Below are 16,393 nucleotides of genomic sequence, written 5' to 3'. Positions count from 1 at the left end.
TCCCATCATTTTTTAAGGCATATTTTTGCATTAAGAAGCCAAGTTAGGAATTCACCGACTTTCTTAGTTTTCATGTATATTAGCCCATAAATTTAATGTCTCCATAATAAATTGAAGAAGCATTGAGTATATTTACATCATTCTTTTCGATCATATTTTCGCATTTACGACCAGATTTAAAAAATTAGCCGACTTTCTTTATCTTTCGTGTCTATGCATATATAGATATACAAATTAGTATAAAATTGAACAAATAGACGTGTTGTGTTGTGTTTATTTATTTATCTAATATTGAGACAAAACAAAACAGTTGACAATTGACTTTTTCATAATTTCAGTGAATACAACATGAATAATCCAATCTGTGAAAGAACTTTATTCCAGAGTTGTTTCTATATATCTACTTGATCATATTCACAACAATTTCACCATTATATACCAACAGACAACAGTACTTCATAGTTCATACACTGCAAATTAGCTAGCACTTGTAGAAATATTCTGGGACATGTGGTAACTCGAGACGAGACGAGACGAGCTAAATATAATCACCTCCATTGTCAACAACTATGTATGTGCAATGTTCTCTACTATTTCTGAAAGAATGACCAATGCTGCACCTCCAAAAACAAGTGAAAGGGTGATCTTTCCTCCGGGAACCAACGGAGGTAAGTTTGGAGTTTGAGTTGATTCCGAATATCTGTCTGACCAGGACATTGCAGCTGGAAGAAGTCCAAAAAGCACCAAAACTACAAAGACGCAAACACACGAATCAAATAAATCGTTCAGATCCGTGTTGAATAAACGTTTAGATGGACATTGGTACCACATCTAAGTATGTCCCAAAATGAAGATGAATATGGGAAGCTGGTGCACGAGTATTCCGTGTTCATATAGTCCGAATAATAGCTGCATCTCAAAGAGGTATTAAGCAATACTGTAGGTAAAAATCTCCATACCTCCATAGGTTCCAGCAAAATCCAATGCTTTGAAGAATATCTCTGGATCTAGCAGTGAAAGTATCAGTGGAGGAACCAAAGTAAGTAAGTATGGCAGAGGCCTGTTAGGACCCGACGGGAGTTTCAGCACTGCCAGCAGTTAAATAACAAAAGTAAACCATAAGTTAGACCTCATAAAGAGAGCTAAAATTGAGACTTACTGCAGTGATCAGAGTCCCAGACCAGATTATATAATGCAGTGAAATCTACAAGGTAATAATGTTGCAGGTGGAATTAGCTCAAAAACGCTAACAAAAATATATAGTTTTTGAGAAACTAAATGGGGAACAAACTCGGTATAATATAACTGTCCCACAAATAGTGATCAAAAAAGAATATTTTATGCTTGTTCACAGCTAAACGAACAAGAGAAGTCTTGAAAATAGCACATGTTCATAGACTAAACTATTATAGAGCTAAGCAACTCACAGTCAGCAAGGAAGTCCGAAAGGCCCAAGACAAAACCGATGTAAGAAGTAGCAATTGCCAGAAGTGAAAAGATATCAACTATTGGCTGCAAACACAATGTTAAGATAAGAGGAGAAAAAATCAGTGCATAACTATTTTACTTAATTTCAATAAAGAAATATAGTATCTCATTGAAATAAGTACCAACCCCAACGATTCCATTAGTAGACCGCAATAGTTGTAGTGGATCCGCAATCTTGTCTGCTTCAGTTCCAAGAGTTGTAATTGTTCCCAAAATGACTCCATCCCAAACAAGAAATAGAGCAAGGGGAATTGCTGTCCCAAAAACGATAGCGCTCCTACAGTGCCATAACCATCAATTTATTTAGAATGTAGCTATAGCCAACTGTATAATACTACCTGAAATACTGATAGGACGTTCAATAAAGAGTTAATGATCAAAAACACACCTAAACTATCACTTTTTTGCGAGTTCCATACCTCATCTATCCATTGTTCTCTTCATGTACCTCAACTATCACTCACTTAGTACTTACCTCAATGTTGAGTTGGCCAAATATTTGTTCCCAATCGACGACAGGTGTGTGTAGCCCAACTTAGCATCAAGGTATGTTTTAATACAAAACAAGTGATAGTTGAGGTATGAAACTTGCAAAAAGGTGAGAATTTAGGTGTGTTTTTTAAATCATTAACTCTTACATAAAGCAAAGATGGATTGAGTGAAACAGCCTATATAGAAAGACACTTGCCAAATTTTCAGAAAAATGTTGTGAATGATTTATTATAGCAAAAAAGATTTAAATACAAGTCAAATTATTTCCATAGTTTAGGCGTCCAATCAAATGCATCATATTAAGTAAAGAATGAAATTATGTTAACTAATGAACAACAAATATAGATTCAGAATTATGCATTCATAAGGTATGCCAAGTGTATACTATATGCTGCAGTAATGAAAGCAAAATACTGATAATCACCTTACTTTTGACAGGTCCCCTTCAAGATTCGTACAGAGAACCGGTACAACATTCTGAGAACAAAAGGCAATTAATTAACTTAATTAGACACACAATCCCAGGGTGAATATATGAGTTGATTTGAAAAAATGTGTTACCTGATAAACAAAAGAGAGTGCAATTATGGGTATACTTTGAGGAGCAGCTTCAAAGTTAGCTTTCAGAAGAGCCTCCCAGTGCAAGTCTCCACTGGCGACAACCTTAAGCATAAAAGATGGGATATTAAATATTTCTCTCTCAGTTTCCAGTGCTCTACGTTAAGCTTGTTGCAGGTGTTTCTGAGATGTGGATATAAATGGCACAAGTTTGTCATTGACTTTTTAGAGTTGTCAAATTTAGATAATCTTTTTGTTTTTCAAGTACACATGATTTGTGAAAATAGAACATTTCCAGTGTAATCCCACATGTTAGGTCTGGGGAGTGTTGAGTAGAGTGTACGCAGACCACACCACTATGTCATGAAGCTAGAGATGTTGTTTGCAAAAGACTTTTCGCTCAAGTGCCTCAAATCAAAATAGTCGTGAACGAGGAAAACGGCGATGAAGAAAACATGGAAACTAATACGGAAAGAAAAGCATACAAAAAAGGATATCACATGATTTATGAGATTATATTAAATCCTTTATCATCTGTATATAGTATAAATAAACAACACATAATTGGGATCATGTCTAAGCATGAAGAAGCTCAAATGGACCAACAATCATCTACCAATGTAATACGCATGGTAATATGATGCCATGTGAAATTATTAATTCCTTTACATGTTACAACATAGCTTTACGATATGCCATTGAGAAAATCTGTCGACATGAACATTTACCATCTCATGCAAGCATCTGAATAATCAACATTCTATTAATGTAGATTTCCCAGAACTTGTTCTCGTCTGCAAGTGATGCATGAGAATGTATGGACTCCTTTGTCGTATGCATAGCAAGTATAAACAACAAATAAAGCAGACCATGTTTGCTAAGAAGCTCATTAGCCAACAACCCTCAATTACTGTTTTGTTCGTATTAATGTGGCCATGTGAAGCTATCACTTCTTTTACATGTAACATCATTTGTAGCTTCAGGAACTTCCATTAAACAGGCCTGTTGGCAAGAACATTTACTATTTCATATAATTTCTCAAATAATAATTATATTAATGTCGTTTCAAAGAAATTTATCAAAAAGGAAGTACAAAATATCATGTCTACAGTATATAAAAACAAGAAACAAAGCTGAACATGTTCAAGCATTAAGAAGCTCAAATGAACCAATAATCATCTACTAATCTCATAAACATATATCTAGCATATTGCTATGTGAAGTAATTCATTTTTTTCATATCTACCGACTACCATTTTAGCTTTTGGACCAGCCAATTAGCAAAACCATTACCCAGAAGCATTTACCATCTCATGCAACATCTAAACACTAAAAGTCCTTAGGGTCTAGGCTATCTGAATAATTCAGGCAGCAGCCTAAGTTGTACGGATTCTTCACTTTCGATGACGCAGCCATGTCGGAGTCAACAAAATACACTACTTTTGGAGAATCCGACAAGCGCTGAGTCTGAGCAACATAGGTGGCAGCTAACCTCTGTTGCTATCATCAATTAAGGCATATATTGGCATGAGTTGGATACCATGGCACCAACTTCAGTGAAGTATGAAAATATGTTGGGGTCTATAAAAAGAAATATCAATATGCAGCCTAAAAGGGAAATGCGAAAAAGTTAGATAATCCTAATATAATAACAACAGCTTTTTTCTAATTGATCAAGAATGGAAATTACCACAAGCACTGTGAAAGAGGCAATGATACCAAACACAAGGACACCGTTTACTGCCCCGATAGTCCGCTGGCTACACAAAATTAGAAAATGTGTTACTTACACAACTTCAAAAGATGAAAATCATGTATCATTTTTCAAAAAGGGGAGGAATTATTCCTCCATGACAAAGAGAAAAATGATCAGATTAACTGTGAAGAATACAACGCCGGGGCACAAGATATTGCTTTGTCATTATTTAGCAATGTTTTCCTTTATCAACAGTTCAAAAAAGAGTGTAGGTTTCCATGAAATGACTTTCACACACAATGTGAGTACTTGGTTTAAGCAGAAAGGCATCCTATCTTTGAACAAGGAAGAAAAAGATTTAGGGGTAATAACAAGTTTTTCTTCATTTGTTTATACGTCATTTTATCTTTTGACAAGATCAGTTCATCAGATGTAATAAAGAATTAAGAAGCCATAAAGCCCAGAAAGGCCACATACCAAAGAGTACAAGTTGAAATTAAACCATTTATCACAGAAATTCTTTAATAAGATTTTCAAAGCATGTCAGAGAATCCATTTTGTAGACAATTTTTTTTGACCTTCTTACAAGAGTCACTATACCTTCATGGGTCAAAACGATCTTGAAAGGCAAATCATACTTGTACTCATTGATTTTTACAAGTGGTTACTAATCATGATAACAGGAAAAGAGGAACTTGATCAAAAGAAAATGAGAAAGCAATGTGAACCTTCCAGAGAAGCAAATCCCTCCAAGAAGCAGTGAAAACAAGGTCGCGGTTTCCCATCTGCAATCATAATGCTGCCATCAACACCTAAAAATCATATGAAACGATTTACAATATTCTCCAAGAAGCTATGTATAAACTAATGCCAAACTTACGGTGCTTTTAAATAACACATACAGGAATAACAAAACATCCCAAAAACACCATTTGTTTTGACTATTTAGGAAGAAATATCAACCTATATGATTATCAATTGTCAACTGCAAATGATCCTATCTGGAAGTAAATTTCACTATTTAAAAAAGAAATGAATGTAAAACTGTTGCATAAAATCTGGCCACCTCATCATTTCCTTCATAGTGAAGATCGTGATTGTGTAACGTCAAATAAACACCAAAGAACATTCAATTTAAAGCATTTAAACCAAAAAGCCATAAATCTGTTATCAAAGTTTAGATCCTAGATTTAGACATATGAGGAATAATTGAATCCATTTCCAAGTAAACCTTTTATTTACTGATACTTGCAATAGAAACAGCCTCTCTACCCCCAAGGTAGGGGTAAGATATGCTACCTTCCCAGACCCCACTTATGGGATTATACTAAGTATGTTCTTGTTGTTGTTGTTATTACTTGCAATTCCTAAAATGTCTGCTCTCAAGTATATTCAGTACTGGCACGGAGCAAAGCAGTAGAACCTCCAAGACCAGAGGTAGCACAAGGACTCCACACTTACATCAGGCATCAACCATTTCTCGGCAAGTATACATTGGAAAGTCGAACTCTTGAGAATTGCAAAAGCCCAGGACTCACCACAACATAGTATTTACTTTTCTTATTAAACAATTGATTTATATGATTACATGATAAAAGATATTTTAAGGCCATCATCAACTAATGCATAGAAATTATAGAAGTGATGATAATATCAAAAATGTTAAGAGAGATTTGAACATACAATGGAATCCCGGTGAAGGTTGTCAATATATCTGAAGAACGAGCCACATAAGCAACAAGAAGGGCGTAATGGATGAAAATGTAGGACCAGCTGCCATTAGAAAAGAGCTCTATCAGATGGAAAATTATTCAAATCGAAAGTTTCAGGGAGTGATCGGATATGAAACTAAAATTGGAAATGTTATTGCTAACTGGTTAAGTGTATGTAAAACTAATAAGATTTGATCCTAATAACTAAGAAAACATTGTTTTTACTTTGGGAGGGAGGGTAGATCAATTAATGATAGGTTAACATACATCAATAAAAACCAATACCATCAAATGTCAACTACTACACTTTTATTTCTTTTTTGTCTTAAAGCAGCCGATAAAATCATTACTGTAACAAGATTTCTGTTTAGTGGAAACTTTTTGGGATCTAAGCAATAAGGATAACCAGTTTTTGCAGCATGAACAATGTAAGATCAACCTACCAAGCTACTTGCACTCCTGTATTTCCTAGGGTTCTCCTGACCATTGACACCTGAAATAGCCATGTCCCATTAATATATGAAATGAAAGGAGTTAGTTGAAAAGCAAAGTAAGCTTCTCGTATTCGCAAGGCTACCACATCCGGAGGAAGTGAGGGAACAGCTTCAACTAAAGTCTAAGCATGACGAGAAGTATAGATGATACTACCTTACAAGTTCATAAGAAACTAATGTGAAATACGACCAATTATTTAAAACATTTTAAATGTAAAGACAATACTTTATTTCCAATTTAATATTGGATAATGACAGATGTCATCTGGTTTGAGTAATTCAATAAAACCATTTTTTTGAATACGGAAGAAGGAAAAAATTTATGCGAAGATCAATGAGTATCGTACCAATGAAACACCACCTGAGCCAAGCTCACACATTGTCTTCACATTTACTTCTGCAATAAGTAGTCCAGACACCACCTGCACCATTTTGGATTTCCAAGAATCTTATTAGTGCAGAAAATTGAGGACTTGTTTGTTTATGAGTGGGATGGAGGAAAGATAAGAGGAATCAGATGTAGCTGTCAGAAATATAAACAATAACATTCTATTTATGTGGAGGTTATTAAATACAAGAAACCGTAAGGGAAACTAGAATTAAGTAATCGACTTTTACATGTGTACTGGTTTTCCACATATTCTTGAGAAACCAGATAAGAAAATGAAAAAAAAAAAAAAACTGACAAAAATAGAAATAATGCTGAATCAATTACCATATAAATCCAGCATACAATGCAAACTATTGCAGAGGCTAGAAATCCAGATTCTTGGGTGACTGCAGGAATAGCAAGAATACCTGCACCTACCTATTCAAGACACAAAGATGTTACTTTCCTGCTAGTCCTTTCATTCATGTTAATTAAGAGTAGAAACATAGGTGATACGATACCAACCGAGAAAGAATCGACAATCAGAATATGCTCATAAATTGTTGATATTCGTAGAAGAAAATTTCTAGAACAATCAAAATATAAATAATGTACATAGGTAGGAAAAACTCATGTACTCATATTCTGAAATTTGGCAACCACCTTCTTCATTTTCGTGCAGTTCACATTACTTTCTCATTCTCAATTTAGGACAATCAAAATCTTTCACCTTAATCAGGAAAATATATTAAGAAATGAGTGGCCGGTCATACAGGTTGTTTCATTACTTCCTCATACTTCTAAATACATGGCTTTAAAGTTATACTAAAATTTAATAAAAACTTTCTGGGAAAGTAACACTGGATAGGACACTATATTTCAGTAACGTAAATTTGGAGATTCATTGAGTATCAAGATGATGTCCTGACAGAGGGAAGCAATTTCGGGACAGATAGAAGATCAGTTGTTTCAAAAGCAACAGAAAGTTGACTGTGCAGAAGTACCAGCTTTGACATGTACATAAATTTTCCGATGATGCTATCTGGATATATATAAATAAAGTGCATACACATGCACAGTTCACAAATTGAGGAAGGGAGAGAAAACATACAGTGGTACCAGCAACAAGAAAAATGGAACTGCTGAGACTTCCTGGAGAATTGAGGACCCCAGTTAAGAAAATACATAAAACGTCAAGATCTCCATAAACAAAAATTATAGAAGAACTTTTCTTTTACATTTCGAGCATAAAGAGCACAACTTTTGGCTTTAACATCACTGCCAATATCATCCAACTAAAGTGCTGAAATATTTGAAGGCAAAATTTTCCTTAAATGAGGTAGTCCTACAAAACATTTCTTGTATTGTTATTCATCCCATGATCCCATTAAAATTCCTACATTATTATTCACCGCATTAAAAAATCCATGCATTATAGAATAACTAACATGGAAACTAAACACCCCACCTAGAGTATTATTTTTACCTTAGCTAAAAGTTTCGATATTTAACTTAAGAAAATGTCATTGATCATTGCAGGGGCAGATGGAGGCTTAGGTTACAGGTTCAATAGAACACAGTATAGTTTGAGCAAATCCTTTATGTATTAAAAACAATTACTTTCCTTTTTATTCTATTTCAAAAAATGTATCTTTTATTTTTCCGGAGCTCCTTAATTCTAAATTTTCACATAGACACAAGATTATAGATCATTTTAGTACATTTCTACGAATATTTAGTTTATAAACACATTCTTTACTTTCTTAAACTTCACGTTAAGTAGACAAACAAATTAAAACGGAGAAGCAGTACTAAATATACTAAGATATCATTCTTTTCGGAACTAACTAAAAAGGAACAATCTAAAACTCAATTACCAACTTAAGGACATTGTAATTACAATTCAAAACCACAAAGTTCAAATCTTGAAAGAGTGAAATACCTGGTTCTCTCTTCAAAGTAGCTTGATTGAGGTTAGAAAAAAGTCTTTCAAAATCATAAACTTGTTCCTGATACCCATTTTTCCCTTCAGTTTCTTCATTTTTTTGTTCAGTGGACTGTCTTTGAGAATAACACTTGAAAAAAGTTGATGACTTTGAGCTTATAGAACAACATTTTGGGAAAATCTTTGTGGGTACCAAACAATAATTAGAAGAAAATCTATGAAATGGGTTTTTAGTATGAGGAATAGAAACCTTGAAATGAAGTAATAGAGAAGAAGATGATGAAGAAAAAGCCATTTTTAGGGGTAAGGGGTGGAGGGTTTGCCCTTTTCTTGATTTTTCTTCTTCTTTTTCTTTGGTTTTTCTGCTCTACTACTGTCTTCTCTCTCCAAGAGCCAGTTTCTTTTGGCTTTGGGTTGATTGGGTGAGAAAAAAGGACCAATAACAACAGCACCACATGTCTCGAGTTCAAGTTCTAGATAAAATTAAGTTAGAAGCGTCACATTCAAAAGGACTCTGTCGTATACTATTTGGATTTAGTTAAGCTTCAATATGAGCTTCGGACATTGAATGAGAATAAATCTCGGAGCGAAGCTAGTAAGAGTCCAAAATCAAAATCAGTTCGGAGCTAGATATGTTCACTCAATGGACATGATTTAGATTAGACATAATACATAAACACGACACTTAATTTAGCTTCAGCTGATAATTATGTTTTTCTACTTAGGTTGTGCACAAATAGACATTTAAATCTGTATAAAATTAAACAAGTATATACACATATTCTACGTAATATATATCTATTTGTTTAAATTTTTTAATTATGTACGACCTAAGTTTAAAAACATAATTATCCGATTAAATCACATAAAGTATCGCATTTATATGTTCACTTAAATTGACATGACGGTATATAACCACGATTTATTGCATGCATCAAAGGAATATGTCAATTTGTATTATAAATTTAGGTTGGAACTTTTAAATATGCTGAATAGATTAACATGATGATAAATTACAAAAAATTAATATATGCATCAAAACATGAGCATATATTAATTGATACTATGTTAATTTGAGTTATTATTTGGTTTCTCTTTGTACATGGTTCAATTGTAGTAGTTTCTTATTATAAAATTGATTTTTGTCATTTTTATATTATTTTAATTTAGTTTGTAGTCGGCTATAAAAATAGTATGAAATTTATAGAGAATAGTTTTTATTTTCAAAAGTGAAAATAGTATAGAAAAATTAAATTATGTTCGACTATAAATTGTATTACAAGTTAATTAAGATGTATTTTATATTTTCTAAGAAAATATTTTTTAAGAAAATACATAATTTAAACAAATAAAACGTAAGATGAGGTGGACAGTGGGGATAGGAGCTACGAGAAGTAGGTAAAGATGAGATGTGCTAGAGAATAAAGAAGACACAAAAAATGAGAAATGACGCTCGTTTTCACTACTTCAATTAAGAAAGTCATTTTCCTCGTTTATAAAAAGTTTATTTCCGAAAGAAAATATTTTTCAAAAAACTTTGACCAACTCAAAAAAATTGTAAAACATTTTTTTCTAAAAAAAATACTTGTCCACAATACTGATTTAGCAGGAACTTACTTGATGTAAAAAGAGGAGAAAGAGAAAAGAGGCATTAAACCAAGCAATTGCATGCTTTTTTTTTCATAATATAAAGAGGGTAAATGCATCATAAGAGCCAACATACATAAACAACATTCTGCTATTCTCTTTTTCACATTACTTTGTTTATTATTCACCCAAATCCTCTACCCCTATTTTCTACAGAGAGGGAGAAGTAACAAACTGCCTTGGTAAGCTAAAAAGGTCTCTCTCTTCAAAGGGAGAAGTCCAGTGATGATAACCACCCGTCGCTGACGTCCACTCATGGGAACCACCCACCGCAGTCGTCTGCTGATGAGAGCCACCTGCTGCAGACGTCTGCTGACGAGAACCACCAGCTGCAGATGTCTGCTGATGAAAACCACCCACTGCAGATGTCTGGTGATGAAAACCACCCACTGGAGATCTCTGCTGATGAAAACCACCCACTGGAGATACCTGCTGATGAAAACCACCTGCCGCAGACGTCCACTCACGAGAACCACCTGCCACCAATGTCTCTGCTGCACTCAATCCTCCAACCTGCAACCCGGGGTTCGGAACTCCAATCTTATTGGTAAGAACAGGTTTTGAAGTAGACTTAGCAGCGATTCCACGGTAAAATGAATCATATTTAGGATCATAGTGTTCCAGTAAAGAGTTTGTTGTTCGCCACACACCACCTGTTCCTGATGATGACGAACCGTGATCTAAACTCCAGTCTATGTTTTTGTAATCTAGGTGCAGAACTGTACCACCACCGCTGTTCCAGTCAACAGGAGACGGCACCCCATAAGGACCATGGGTGCCCAACCCAGAGAAGAGTCCGAGTGATGAAGTTGCAGGAACCAATTGTGTCTGTGATGAACCACCTGTCCAACTCCACAAATTATTTCCCCAGCTAGTTCCTGGAGAAACGAGTGTCCCGTAGCTGGAAACAACTTGTTCTGGTTGTTGGTGCTGTTGATAATGAGGTTGGTTGTACAATTGGTGGTTAGTGCTGACATCATTAGTGATCAAGCTTTTTGTGCCAGCTATATGTGGATTCATACCACTGGGTTTCACAGTTCCAACAATATTAATAGGAAAAAACGGCACTGCTGTTTCTGGAAGAGTTGAGCTAACATTTGAGGTGGGAGTGTGCCTGGCATTGACAAACGGGGGTTGTTGCATGACTACAACTGGTTCTGTCACAGTTCCTACTGGTAGATTCTTCAATTCATTTTCAACAGCCACATAATCAGCTTCTGTCTTGGCGGGTGGAAGTGACACCTGCAAAGAAGATGACAAAGAACAGGAAACAGAAGGATTTGATCCCGCATCTGGAAACCTTTTGTCAACAGGTACTGACACCTGAGGTGCCTTGCCCCGGTCCAATTTTGGCTCAGTCCCTTCCAGCAATGGTATGTTGTTGCTCCCAGGATCCATTGAAGGCCTTACTGGGGCAACAACTTTAGTATAATTGAGCTCTTTATCATCTGCCTTTGCTGGTATTGTACTAGATGATGAAGGTTTAACAGGTACTCTTGCTAAGTTCTTGGTGGCGCCAATTGGTATCTTGTTGTTACCCATAGTAGGAGGATGGCTAGTTTCTTCTGTCTTGGGCGGCACAGAGGGGGGCTCCTGCTTTTGTGACCTCAACATATCTTGAGCCCTCTCAAGATCACCTTCACAGATAACTATTGCTCTTTCGACTTCCTGCTTGGAGCAATTAAATCTAATTTCCATGTCCGCAATGCGAGCAAACTCTTCTGATATGTCAATTTTCAAATTACCCACAGTATCAGCACTTTGTGCCTCGTATTTGTTTGCTTCTTCGCCTCCTTCTAATAACCATGCTACTGATTCTTCTACTTTGCCTTCATTCAGAATAAGAGCCAAAGTTGCCTGTTCCGAAGGGAACCCCATAGCCACAAACTGCCTAGCAAGTGCCTCAAGCTTTCTTGACATGAGAAAGCCACTACATTTCTCACGCAGCTCTTGTGCTCGTCTTTCCTTCTGACGTTGATGCTTCTTCTCATTTTTCTGACGGATTTTTTCCCGCTTGTCATTATCAGTGCCAACTGAGGTCTCTTGTCGGGTAGGAAGATTAGAAGTTTTCTCTTTGTGGTCCTCCTCACCAGACCAGCTACCATTATTGGAAACAGTTTCATACTCTCCACCAGCTCCATGAGAGTGCCCACTAAGGTCATCTCTCTCATCAATGCTTTTGAAACGACCACTGACGTGGAGAGCAGCATTTGCAGTCACGGGAGCTGGGTCAAATGTTTGGAATGTCCCAAAAAGAGGATTGTATCCACTAGCACTAGAAGGCTTTGAAGCAATTTTGGGTGGTTCTTTACTCACCTTTTTATCCTTTGACTTGGACCTGGCTGCTCGAGACATCACTACAGCTTCTAATTCTGAGACCTACAAAAGTTAGGAGCTGATTAGGTAAGCAAACAACCAATGCAACTTCAAGCAGACAACAATTCTAAAGCAAATATTTTTTTCACAAGTCAATTCTAAAGCATCACTAAGAGCAAAAACCAAGCTATTTAACTATTTGAACCAGCCGACATCAGCAAAAAATAAACATATCAGTTGCCCAATTTTTTTAACTAGTTTGATGAGAAAAGTATATTCTCAGACATGCAGGATCAAAGGAAATGATCGATAAGTAGAGGCCTGCACCCATCCCAAATCTACAGTAACAACAAAGACAAATACATTTTGTTCTTTCATTTTCTAGGTGATAGACATCTCCTATCAACTGTAGACAAGATATGACTGCAAATGAGAAAGGACAACACTTAATCGCTAAACAATTTTAAGATCTTTGCCTAGAACAAAAGTTAAGTTTTAGCTAGCCAACCATGTACTAGCAAATATCTACATCGGTATCTCAACAGACCATATAAAATTCATAGTAATCAGAAAACAAGTTCTAAGATTCAAATAGTTGATAAGTCAAGGGGTATGTATAGGCTAAAACATTGTCCAAAGTCACATGAGCAAAGGAAAATGATCGACTTGCACATGAAAAACTGTGAACATATGTGATTACAATATGCTTTCATGCATTATATAAACATGATGAGAAGATGATCAGATGCCAAAAAGAATCCTGCTACATGTGGTGCTAGTGACAGTATGGTCATAATTGATGAAAGCAGACTGTAACAGTGCAGTCAAAAAACAAGAAAAGATATCCTAGTACCACCACATCAGAGTGGCAAAGCAAAGCAAATCTAGATTCGCCAACACGAAAAACAAGGCTCAACATAGGTAATTAGCAGAGGAACATCCATTCAGGTAATCAAACATACAAAGAAGGTTTATTTCTACTTCATCAATAAAAAAACCGTGCTTTTGTTTCTACCACCCATTGGTTTTGTGCCCTTCAGCAGTTGTAAGTATTTTAATGTTATTTCCAAAATTATCTGTTCACCCCAAAGTATTGGTATCTACTTTTACTGATCGATTACCAAATTACCAGAATTTGAATATTGTACCGAATATTGAACGCCCACCCCTAATGAATTGTTTACCATATCTATGGGTAACATTAATGAGTGATTTAGATGACCTAATTGACCTATGCCGATAAATTCATAATATTAGGGCTTGAGAGTGGAGATCTGACTCCAATACATGATTTTCTCTAAAAACTAACATGTCAAATTTTGGACAAATTATGAGCATATCACGTCAAAACATCTTTTCATTCCTACATAATTACTGAATTACCATACCGAAGTTTGATTAACCGAACTGAACATTTAAAGTTTGGTATTAGACATCTACTTCCAATTCCTGATTACCACCCACCTCTAATACACAATATAGTCCCACAAGTGGATTCTGGTGGGAGGTGGCAGCAGATATCCCACGGGAAGAGAGGTGATTTCTTCTCATTCATCTTAACCCTAGATGGACAGAGTAACCAAGTACCTTTAGCTGGTGGGCGGTGACAAGTATCCCATGAAACAAGTTGAGGTACGCGGAAAAAAAAAACTCTAGGGTTCACAAACACTACACATTCCTTGACTTGCCCTAGGTAAATTCTTACTTGAGCAATCTAACCATGGAAACCAACATTCCCTTTTATCATTTTACTATCATAAAGAAAGAGACTCATAAAAGAGATGAAAATCAATTTTTTACAAATGACTATAGCTAACACAAAGCTCAATCCTTTTCACTACTCAAATTCCCATTTCACACACAAACCCTCCCCCTTCCTTCCCTCCCATCAGCTGAAAAAAAACCAATTCATACACAACTTCCACTCTTCATTCAACAAATCAAACCATTCCCCCATTGCCACAACAAACCCTAAACACAAAAATTCAAAACCTACAAAAAAAAACCTGAAAGGTAAAAAATTTCATAAATTTAACCAAATGGGTATCCAAAAAACCTCAAAAAAACACCAAAAAAAACAAAAAATTCAGCATGACATCAGAATCAAAAAACTCCATTGAAGATTGATCATAACAAGAAATTCAAAAAACAGAAATGTTAAGCAAACATACCTGAACAGGAGGGATCGATGGATGAAAAAGGGTGTTGAAGAAGAAGAAAAATTGTGCGAAAAATGCGGTGTAAGATTGAAATGAGCTTGTAAGAATCGTATATATATAGAGAAAATATAAATAAGAAATAAGAAAAAGATAAATATAATATAAAATAGACCAATTTATTTTTATTTTTTTTTAATTAATTAATTTTTTTGTTGGGGTGGGTGGGGGGGGGGGGGGGGTTAGAAAAATACATTTTTTAGGGAGTGAATTTTTGGTTTTATTCGAAAACGGTTTTAGGTAAGGGTGTTTATGCGTGACATCGTTTACTTGTTAACACGGGATTTATCTCTTATTTTGTTTGTACTAATGAAGTAGCTTTGTTAAAAATAACTACGTATGATGATTCACGTGACATTAATATCATGACAAAAATTAATGTGGAAAATTGTATTTAAAAACAAGAAAGGAGTAATAATGATATAAAATCAAATAAAGTTTTTCTTTTTTCCTTTTTTAAAAAGAAGAGGTTTTCATTAAATATATTTTCCCTTTTTTTTTCTTGTTTTATTTATTGTGTCTAAATTTTAGATTTTATGTCTTTGTTTTAAATACTTCTATAAAAAAAAATTGTTTTGAAATATAAAAAATAGAAAATGAGTGTGAAGTAGAAATTAGAAACTAAAAAGTGATTTTTGAAATCGATGGTCAATGAGGATGAAAAAGGAAATATTTTTTTACATAAAAATATAAATTATTTTAAATTAATTCATAAAAAGCTATTTAAACATGAATATATATACATAATATATATGTATTCAAGCAGGATATATATATATATATATGATACTTCTCGTAAAATTTATATTACGATAAAAAATTATAATCATAATTATTTTTTCTACAATTACAACACAAAATTGAAATTAAAATAAAAAGACAAAAAGATAAAAATATATATAGTTATCACCTTTTTGAATTTCATCTTCATATTCTTTTCTCTTTTTTTTTTTTATTATTAATCTAGAATTTCAAACCTAGCTCGCAATGTTTCATTTTCTAATTTTTCTAAACCTAATATATGACCAAAAAAAATCTTGAAATATAAAAATTGGACATTAATGCAAATCATAAACTCAAACATAATTTCTAAAATTAATAGTAAATTGTAATGAAAAAGAAATTAATGGAAATATTGTGATGTTGATGGTAGATTATTTAAACAGATAGACTTTTATAGGATCTATTATTATTATTTTCAATTTAGTATTTTCCTTTTTTGGCTATTGAACTAGGAAAATATGGACTTACTAGGTGAGAATAATAGGGAAAAAAAATAGCAATGAAAATCAATACTATTATAAAAATTGACGTATTAAAAAATAAAAATAAAAATGGATCAAGAATAAAAATAAAATCAAAAATATATTTTTGCCACATTTCGATCTTACATCTTTATATCTTCTATAATTTTATTACGTACTATTTTCTTGCTTAACTTAGGTCTTACAATTTTTCT

General features: G+C 34.3%; 2 protein-coding genes across 4 annotated transcripts; both read right to left on the bottom strand.

Annotated features, from left to right (window-relative positions):
• Positions 1–310: 310 nt before the first annotated feature.
• Positions 311–9,174, bottom strand: LOC101267772 (uncharacterized). 3 transcript variants are annotated; one of them, XM_019211224.3, is made up of 15 exons: positions 8,753–9,173; positions 7,922–7,962; positions 7,156–7,248; positions 6,788–6,862; positions 6,390–6,439; positions 5,918–6,007; positions 4,963–5,019; positions 4,229–4,298; positions 2,542–2,643; positions 2,405–2,457; positions 1,615–1,765; positions 1,428–1,512; positions 1,160–1,204; positions 960–1,088; positions 311–749 (listed from the first exon to the last, which is right to left on the bottom strand). In XM_019211224.3, the coding sequence occupies exons 1-15, from the start codon at positions 9,048–9,050 to the stop codon at positions 568–570; spliced, it is 1,521 nt and encodes a 506-aa protein (XP_019066769.2). In that variant the 5' UTR covers positions 9,051–9,173; the 3' UTR covers positions 311–567. The 3 variants fall into 3 exon arrangements, with proteins under 3 accessions (XP_019066769.2, XP_019066771.2, XP_004251243.2); XM_019211226.3 differs by lacking the exon at positions 6,390–6,439 and having other exon boundaries at positions 4,229–4,294; positions 8,753–9,174; XM_004251195.5 differs by lacking the exon at positions 1,160–1,204 and having other exon boundaries at positions 8,753–9,172.
• Positions 9,175–10,406: 1,232 nt separating this feature from the next.
• On the bottom strand, positions 10,407–15,002 carry LOC101267483 (uncharacterized). Its single transcript, XM_004251194.5, has 2 exons — positions 14,890–15,002; positions 10,407–12,781 (listed from the first exon to the last, which is right to left on the bottom strand). The coding sequence occupies exon 2, from the start codon at positions 12,755–12,757 to the stop codon at positions 10,553–10,555; it is 2,205 nt and encodes a 734-aa protein (XP_004251242.1). The 5' UTR covers positions 12,758–12,781; positions 14,890–15,002; the 3' UTR covers positions 10,407–10,552.
• Between the last annotated feature and the right edge of the window lie 1,391 nt (positions 15,003–16,393).

This window comes from Solanum lycopersicum, chromosome 11, assembly GCF_036512215.1.
Source record: "Solanum lycopersicum chromosome 11, SLM_r2.1".
NCBI lineage: Eukaryota > Viridiplantae > Streptophyta > Magnoliopsida > Solanales > Solanaceae > Solanum > Solanum lycopersicum.
The sequence above is the reverse complement of the archived record's forward strand: the minus strand, read 5'-3'. Positions and strand labels throughout refer to the sequence as shown.

Excerpts from the sequence above, each read along its gene's own strand:
- LOC101267483 (XM_004251194.5), bottom strand. The coding sequence starts at position 12,757 with ATGTCTCGAGCAGCCAGGTCCAAGTCAAAGGATAAAAAGGTGAGTAAA.
- LOC101267772 (XM_019211224.3), bottom strand. The coding sequence starts at position 9,050 with ATGGCTTTTTCTTCATCATCTTCTTCTCTATTACTTCATTTCAAGGTT. Across the intron at positions 7,963-8,752 it reads TACTTTGAAGAGAGAACCAG|GAAGTCTCAGCAGTTCCATT; the intron begins GTATTTCACTCT and ends TCAATTCTCCAG. Across the intron at positions 2,458-2,541 it reads CACTCTCTTTTGTTTATCAG|AATGTTGTACCGGTTCTCTG; the intron begins GTAACACATTTT and ends TTTTGTTCTCAG.